We start from the raw sequence: 9,024 nt of genomic DNA on the forward strand, positions 1-9,024 counted from the left end.
GAAAGCAGAATATGGATCATACGGAGTTAAAAGAGATGTCTTAATCATGATCTGGTTGTCTGTTGTTTTGGGTGTACATGTATGTAACATTTCCCACTGTTCTCAGCATTATTTGACAATTCAGCTCTTGGCTCCCTTCCCCAAGGAAATCCTAGAATTAGGTTGCAGTTGTTCTTTCTTTTGGTTAGATAATCAATTAATTCAAGATTAGATGGAGAAGTAGTCAATCATTTTGTAATACTGTCTATATGGAAATAGTGGGATTTTCACCCTTCGCATAATTCTCTATCCAAAACTCACTTCCAACCTGTGTTCTGCACAGGAGTCCCGTGGTAGCTGGTGCAGTGGTGGCCATGGACCGACATTACTTTCAAAACACTGGAGCTTATGATTCTGACATGACCATGTGGGGAGCAGAAAATCTGGAGCTCTCTATAAGGGTAAGAACCTTAATTAAAACATCAAGCTGTCGTAATTATTGGGCTTTTAAGGAACCTGAATGAAAAGGCAAGAAGCAATTTATAAAAGCAGTTAAGTGCAGAACGTCTTGGGGTATGGAGAATGTAACTTTCCTCACAGAAATCTGTCCCCACGCTCCACAATTTGTCAGGGCTATATGAGAACATGCAGCTGCTGTGAGTTAGGAGCATTATGTCAGGAGAAGGAAGTTTCACTGGCTATCACTATCTGACAGAGCAAAGTCACTGGTTTTGGCACCTTCTGAAAGCTGCTTCTTTTTTGGCATGTAACATGCACCAAAGAGAGACTAGCTTTATTCCTTTGCCAACCTGTAGTTTTAATCCAAAATTGTTTATATGAAATTGTTTGCATTGGTTTTTGCTAAATACAAAGAGCAACTGATATTAAAAAGCAATGAAAATTGCAGACACAAAGGGTATAGAGTCTTTAATGTCCCAGACAAAAGATGTGTCCCCAGGTCTCTTCACTACACTGCACTGTTTATGCACAGAAAAACATAAAAGCATATAAATAGCCATACTGGGTCAAATCAAAGGTCTGTCTTGCCCAGTATCTTCTCTGTGTCTCTGCATCTGTGGGGAACAGTGTGTAAAGAAGCACATAATGATGCTCTTGTCTGTTTCCAGAAATGTGCAGATCAGGATTTCCTGGGGCAGGGTCTGTAGTAAACAAGATTCTCCTTTTTATATAAAGGTAATCTAAATAAGGTAATCTCTTTCTGTGCCTTCACCTGTGTTTCAGACCTGGCTCTGTGGTGGCTCTGTAGAAATTATTCCATGCTCCCGAGTTGGGCATGTCTATCGAAATCACTTTCCCCGTGCTTTCTCCTATGAAGAGGCTATTGTGAGGAACAAAATCCGAATAGCAGAGACCTGGCTGGGGTCTTTTAAAGAGCACTTCTACAAGCACGACACAGTGGCTTTCTTAATCAGCAAGGTAAAGATATCTGTAGTGGTTCGCTTCTGAGGGAAGGAGTGTGTGTTGAGGTAGGTGAAGGGGGTGGAATAGGGCTGGGGATGTCTATGTGCAGTGAAACATTCAACGTGCATGGTGCTGGGGATGTCTTTTTATGAAACCTTCCAGTGGAAGAGCTGTCAGATCAGGAAGGAAAGAGAGAAGCTTGTCCCTAGGAGCTGTTTGATGAAGTTATGAAATCTCTTAGAGTATGACACCTTCTCCAAGTGACTGCTTCTTCAGTTTGCTCAAAAAGCTGTGATTCATTTTTCCACCGATAGTACATGGAGGGTGGCAGTGCATCTGAAGTGGAAGCTAGTAGCACTGTGTATGCAAAGAGCCCTCCTAGAGGCTTCATTCTTCAGTGCTGAAGGTCTTCCTCATGTGATTCATAAGGATATTCAGTAATATTCATGGGCATGTGGCAAACTGTGGTGTCTCTCCTACTGGAAGGGATCTGAGTGGTCTAGTGACAAAAAAAGGTAATTTTTTTTCCTGAACTGACAGAAGTCCAGAAGCAACTGTCTGTGACTGAGAAAGTCAGATCTCAACATAGCCACTATTTACAAGTTACTTTTTCAGTAGAAGCATCACACAGTGGTCTGACTTCCGAGGTTTTGGATTCTTAGCAGCCTGTACAGGAAGGCAGGCTTGCAGCCAGGTGTGTGGCATAGACCCAGGCTTGCAGCCACACTTGAACTGTCTGCAGGCTACACAGCATCCTACCATTACAGAACGACCACACTTGTTTTTAAGCCACTGTATAATCCATTGCAGATCAGGATCAGTCAAGGGACTGTATATCCCATGTATTACAAACCAGTGGGTGTTTGTTTACTGGGAGTCATGCAGCTGTGGTTGTAGTAGTTAACGTTGCTGCAGTTCTCAGGAGTTCTCTGGCTCCAATACCTTTTCTTGTAACGATATCCTCTCCTACAAGGCAGTGGACAAACTTGTGAGTTGTTGTGAATGAAAACATGTCATTCATCTTCTTGTTCACTTAACAATGCCATGCTCTTAAGAAGAGAAAGATTCACTGAAAACAGTGTGGCAAAGCGTGAGTAGGTGCTGTTGAAAGTCTCCCGTTAAGTTTTGCTCTTGCATGTCAGTCCTGCATGCCTCAGTCATTGTAGTGCTAGTTGTCGTCTATGCAAGCCAGATCCAACTGGAGCTGCATTCAGTAGGGAGAGGAAAGGGCTGTGCATTGGTGTGGCTTCTCTCCTGTCACCTGGTCTGACCTCCTTACACTCCACCAGTGAATCTGCTTCTCCAGTCAAGCTGTTATGCTAATCCTGAAGTCTGAGGCTATCACATTCCTTTTTTTGAATTATATTTTCATTTCTATTTTCATTTTTAAAAAAGCTTATCCCTCTTTGTGTTGTAGGTTTGAACTCCACTGTCCAGAAGTTCATCAATTGACTCACAAGGGTCACAGCCATGTAATTGCAAGGGGGATACTAGGCCAAGGCTTTTAAAATGGGCAGTCAAGTCCTTAAATCATTTAATAATTTCCTGAAGGCCTTTCCTGTCAACTCAGAAGCAATTTTCTGTACTAAAAACTACAGCCATCAATGATACAGTTTACTAGCTGTAAGCACCGTGACCTTTTGCCTGGGAGTTTATTCTAGCCAGAATACCTTTAGTATGATGCTCCTTCAGATGATCAGTTTTACAATCTCTGTGTTCAGCATACCATAACGTGAAAGGCTCTTTTCTTTCTTCCTTTCTCTCACAGCCAATATTTTCAGTATGTCAGTGCAGCGGGATGTTATTCAAAAGACACAAGCGTGGCATGGCATTATTGCTGCTCAGCTGCAGATGGGCCCTGCAGGGATTTATTGCACGGACGGGGTGAGCACGGGGAGGGTGAGCGGAGACACCTATTGGCCACTACAAAAATCTCCACCAGCCTTGACCACTGCATTGCCCACTGCAGAGAAGAGCTAGTGACCCCTGCTAAGGTGGCTTTATAAGTCTTCGCATTTTATGGTCTGAATTGCATCCTGTCAGAATGCCCGTGGTGTGAGCATTAATGCAGATGAATAAGGCTCTTTGCAGCTCTCTACTATTTCAGCCACCACCTCTTTTTCTTCTTTTCTTGTGTGGTTTCTTTATTTAATTTACAAGCATTTTCCTTTCAGATTGGTTTACATGGATAATGACTTTCTTTACATTATTTACACCATTTATTTGGCATAAAATGCAGACTCTAACTAGTATGACAAAATGGGATTTATTGACACTACCTTCTTCAGCCAAAGCAGAGTTTAATGAGAAACGCCTCTTTTTAGGGAAAGTATTTTACTCCTGTATTTCCCTTTTCCAACAAAACCTCTTTGGGTCAGGTTTGTGTGGTGCTGAATTGCTGAACTTTGTTGTTATGCTTATTGAATCTAGACTGATGCTAAACTGTGAGGTTCTCTTTAATGCATTGTAACTGTTGAGCTTTGTCTGTGCAGCTTACAGGGGCTGGCAAACAGTGCCACATGTCATGATTGATCCCTGCCTTTAGAAGCTGATACATCTCCTTTGATCTCCAAGGCCCTTTATTTGTCAGTGTTTTCCAGGCAAATGGCAAAGTCCTTTTTTTTTTTCTTATGGATGCAGAGAAGTGGCTGGATGGACTAAGGAAAAGTTATTTACGGGCAATTCTTTGCTTATGTTACCAATTTTAATTTCTGACATAGGAATCCAGACCAGTGTCCTGGAAACTAAAACTGCATTTTTAAAATGTAGAAATGTGAACCGGGAGATCTACCACTGCCAAAAAAAGAGGAGAGTCTCTTAAGGGTGGTGGGTTCAGTTGGCTTTTTTTGTTTGTTTTGTTTTTATTTTTTTTTAAAGTATTTGGGCACTGAGAGATTTAGAAAAGTGTTCTGTGTGGTTTTGAAGCCAAAGGATTTGACACTTACCTGCTTAGAGATTTCCAGAATCCTGTTAGCCATCTTCAGTGCTAAATGCCCTCAAATATTAAAACCATCAGTCCTTTGCAGTGCAGATGCCCATAGGGTTGAAGGCACTTGTCTTTTTTTCAGAAAAGAGTTGCTACCAGTCAGGGTGAGAGTTGGGATTGTGTGTATATAATTAAAGAAAACACATAAATCATATGAAAGGTTTTATGCTTTTATAGCCACAAAATGCATTAATTTACTAGATTTAGTCTGATAGGCTGTACATTGTACATCCTCTGATCACAGAGGAGTGACAATAACTGGGTCATCTGAGCTGTTAAAGGCCAGGAAATTGAATTGTGATCAGTGGGGCAAATTCTATACTGAATGACAACCTAATACAATTCCACTGATTTCAGTGCAACAAGTATCACTTGGCCCTGACTTTTTTAATTAAAAATATGACAAAGACTGACTTATCTTGCAGTATAATAATCATTTATAGAGGAAATACTTATTTTCACAGTGTATGCTACTTCTGAAATACTTACTTCCACCACAACGCCAGACTAAATGCTGTTGTAGCACAAAGTTGGAGGAAGGCTATAGTTGGTCCTCATCCTTTGCTTACTCAGGAGAGATATATATCAATATCTATAACAGGCAGGGTAGAAGAGGTGATAGAAATAATTCCTGTGTAGTCAGTTTCATTTCTAGCATCTCAAACACAAATACACTGGTAACATTGTTCCTCATATGCTTTTTTCCACAAAGGCAGAGAAGCCAGACTGCAGTGAGCGCCTTCAGCTACAGAAGAGACTGGGCTGTAGAAATTTCCAATGGTTTATATCAAATGTGTATCCTGAACTCTCCCAATCCGAAGACACACCAAGATTCTCTGGCAAGGTAAGAGAACACACACTATAAAGAGTGATTAGTGGTTTTGCAATGTTCGAAGGCCCTACTATCGCTTCCATGTACTGAGTACTCAGTGAGCATACAGTAAGAAGCTGTTCCTGCTTTGAAACGTTTATTGTCCAAACAGACAATGCAACAACCATGGGAGGAGAAACAGAAGGACAGAGGAGACAAACAGCTAGTTCAAATTCTCCCATAAACATTGAAAGCCAGCCAGGAGCTGAACCCAGATTGTCAGAGGATCCTAACCTTACATTATTTAGGTGCCATTACTAAAGGAAAAGAATTGTGTTGCCTCATGTAGACGGCAACAGCAACAGCATCTGAGATATCTCTGCGCTGACCCATGTGCATGAAGAGAGAAAAAAGCATTTCTTCAGTCCTACACTTCCCCCAAGAGCAGAGGTAGTAGCAATAGCAGTTCCTTGGCCGACTGTGTACAGGAGGCAATATTCTCAATGTTTTTGTTAAAACACATAAGTTGATAATTATCATTCATTAAAATATTAATTTATTCCAGGCAGCCTTACTGGAAGGGATTTTCCGCCAATAAGGCAACAAGGTCCCCTAACTGAGTCACACCCTGATACCTGTAGCCAGATTTTATTGTGTCCTTTTACTATTTTTTCTGGTTTTTTATTATCAAAGTTTGCTTGTAAAGAGTGTAAGAGCTGAGTGTGGATCACAGGAATTGTCATGTTTTTTTCTTCTGGAATATCTTGGTTTTTTTCTGACTACAGTGTCCAGATGAAGTGCAATTTTCCATTAGCATAAAAATTTTGACAGATTTATTTTAACTATCATACTAGTTAAAACCAGAAGTTATTATGTCTAACTTAAAAATCACTGGGCAATACTGACCTTTGGTGAGACTCTGCCTTTTATATCAGATCAGTTTGCAAGAACAAGATGCAAGATCTAGTCTGAAAGAAAAAGTATTTCCTGAATTTTGAGCAAAACCATATATCATAAAAGGATACAATCACAAAAAAAAAAAAGTTAGCTGAAGGATATTTTGTTTGTATTTGATTGTGCTTTATTTCAGTATAAACCTTTACTTACAGCTTTACAATACTGGTGTTGGCTTCTGTGCAGATTACAGACCTGGAAGAGCCATTGCAGAAGGCTCTATTGAACTCTCCCCTTGCAGCGACAGCTTCACCCAGGTACTGTATAGTTTAAGTATATAGGCACTGTGTCAGATCTAGGGAACCATACAGAAGACAGTCACTCCAACATGTAAATCGCTGGGTCGACATTAGTGGAAATACTGATGTGTTAAAAATTAGGCATGTGCTAAGGCAGTGATGCTCACTCTTCTGCAGCTGAGTGTCATTACAAAAATGGCAATGCTCCATGTGTCACTGAGGCCAGATAGTCACACTTTGCTCCAGCAGACATCATTAAGTGTCTGTTTGTTAGTATATTTAGAAGTGTCTGGAGAACAGAAAGCCTAGGAGTAAAAAATATGTAACAATTCTAAAATAATGGAGATGGATTTCCCCATTAGTGCCTAAAACTGCAGTTTAGTGCCTCAACAGCAGTAAAAAGACAGGAGAGAAATTCATGTAGACTCCCAAGCTGGTATTAGACTAGCAAGTTCATGCATTAACAGAAGCCAAACCAATACAGACCTACTGCAGATATTTACTCTTAAGTCCCAACCAAGTTTTGCTGCTCACACTGAACTTGGGGTGAGCTGCAGGCACATTTCTAACTTCAGTGTGTGTGGACACTGTCAGAAACACCTTTCTGTTCAAATATTTATTAAACCAGAAAATTTTATTATAGGATGGGTTTACTTTATACATAATTAGAGTCCACAAAGCCTTTCCTCAGAAAAATAGTCTTAGGTGAATAATTATGCCAGAATTAGCTAGCAAGGGGAATTGCTTTGCAGGGTCAAGGTTGTTGGGTCTCCATCACTTATGTTTGGGTTGCATCTCAACAAACATGTACAGGAAATTATTTCTGGAATTAGCATTTAAAAATTACTTGGGATTTCCTTCCATCATTGTTCAAACAAACCCTCCCTTTTCCAGCACTTTGAATATAACAGCATGAAGGAAATCCGGCTTGGTTCTGCTCCGCTGTTTTGCTTTGATGTTAGACACGGGAAGGTCATCCCTCAAAACTGTACAAAGGAGACAGACAACAGCCACCAGCTCTGGGATGTCCAGGAGGTCAGTAGTGACTCTGCCATGAGGGGAGGGTGGCTGATGGTGACTGTGGGATCACTGGGTGATTGACAGGATTCATGTGGGGAGAAGGGTTCAGGTATCTGAAGGGCAAGTTTCACTTCTCTACAATTTCACACAGGAAATTTAGGATGCCTCTTGCCCATTTACTCTGTCTATGTGAAATAAATTTGGTTTAAAAATACAAATTACAGTAATCCTACCTAAATTCTTATGTTCTGATTTTAATTGTTTGTCTTACTGGCCTTACAGGAGTAGAATCAGAATCAGTGGTTGTGATAATAAGAGCAGGGCAAATCCTTGCCCAGTTCTTTTGGATAGAGGAAGGGTCTGGGAATCCTGAACCCTCCCAAATGAGAGCCCTTTGGGAGCAGGGGAAACTTTAAAATTCCTCCTGCACTGTAAGAGAAGAGCAAACTTCCTATTAGAGGAATTTTATATTATTCGGTGGACATCACCCAGCAGAGCAAGAACTCCTCTACAAGACTGAGAAATGTCATGCTCTAGGACAGCCTGGGGAAGTAGCAGTTACTGTAGTTCTAGGGATGCTGCAATCCTCTGGTACAGTACCTACTGTAATTTGTTTTGATTCCTAAGGGAAGCACTGGTTCTTTTGAAATTTTGTGGCCTGTAGTACTGTAGGTGATGCTGATGACAACCTGTACCCACAGCGGTGGAAAAGAGATTCAGTGAATTCTGCACTTACTACTCCTGTCAGCTTTGAAAGGACTTATGAATACTCACCATGCCCTGGGCTCAAAGTTAACCTAGTCATTATGTTTAGAGTAATACTTCAAAAAAATTAGAACAAACAGTCATTACTGGTGATCTATTATTGTATGTAAAAAGTTTCAGAAACATGGCCTAGCTTTTAGTGGAAATCCCTTAATTTATTCTTTCTTTCCCTTCTTCTCTCGTCTTGTAGAATGGAATGATTGTCCATGTCCTTTCTGGCAAATGCATAGAGGCAGTGAAGAGTGAAGATGAGAAGGACTTGTTTTTGTGTGCATGTAACAAGAATGCAAATCAGGTGTGGCACTTTGAACGTTCCCATGGGCTACATCTGAGATGACTGACTTGTCTCTGTGGAGGTCAAAATTTAACATTACTTCTGTTTGGGATTCAAGATATATTTCCTGCATGGACAAGAAAGATGTTTGTGTTTGCTGTATCATGCAGGGAAGTTAGGAAGATCTCTCCTGTGAAAGCCTGGCTCAAATAGCTGCCACCAGTTCCTGGTTTATTCAGCTCTAGCTAAAATTTCTGTTTATTCTGTGAAACAGAGAATAAAGATACTGTGAGTATCAATAGATTATCAACTCTGCTGTCGCAGAAGACAGTTAAGTTTGCCCTTTGAAGGAAACATAAAATTGGCTGCCAGACAACTTGTCTTTAGCATATTCTGTGACTTCTGAGGATACAGGAAAACAAATGTTTATGAAACTTTTGAAACTGTAAGAGGAAGCCAGCCAAACCAGGATAAGAGTTTAGCCTTGTTTTGCAGTGCACTTGACTCATATAAAACAAAGTATGTTTTGTATGCATAAAAGTAGTAGATATTTTCACGTGTAATAGCTAAAATT

The 9,024-nt window shown here is 40.5% G+C and overlaps 1 protein-coding gene across 1 annotated transcript in view; it reads left to right on the forward strand.

Annotated features, from left to right (window-relative positions):
* GALNT15 (polypeptide N-acetylgalactosaminyltransferase 15) overlaps positions 1–8,729 on the forward strand; it is a gene marked incomplete at its 5' end in the record, with an annotated part of 19,562 nt that extends 10,833 nt beyond the window's left edge. The window contains 6 exons of the mRNA XM_010082993.1: positions 323–440; positions 1,222–1,416; positions 5,100–5,231; positions 6,308–6,409; positions 7,286–7,426; positions 8,367–8,729. Coding sequence (XP_010081295.1) covers positions 323–440; positions 1,222–1,416; positions 5,100–5,231; positions 6,308–6,409; positions 7,286–7,426; positions 8,367–8,513 — 835 coding nt within the window. The remainder of the gene's footprint in view (positions 1–322; positions 441–1,221; positions 1,417–5,099; positions 5,232–6,307; positions 6,410–7,285; positions 7,427–8,366) is intronic.
* Positions 8,730–9,024: the final 295 nt, after the last annotated feature.

The sequence above is a fragment of the Pterocles gutturalis genome, unplaced genomic scaffold (assembly GCF_000699245.1).
Source record: "Pterocles gutturalis isolate BGI_N339 unplaced genomic scaffold, ASM69924v1 scaffold13615, whole genome shotgun sequence".
Lineage (NCBI taxonomy): Eukaryota > Metazoa > Chordata > Aves > Pterocliformes > Pteroclidae > Pterocles > Pterocles gutturalis.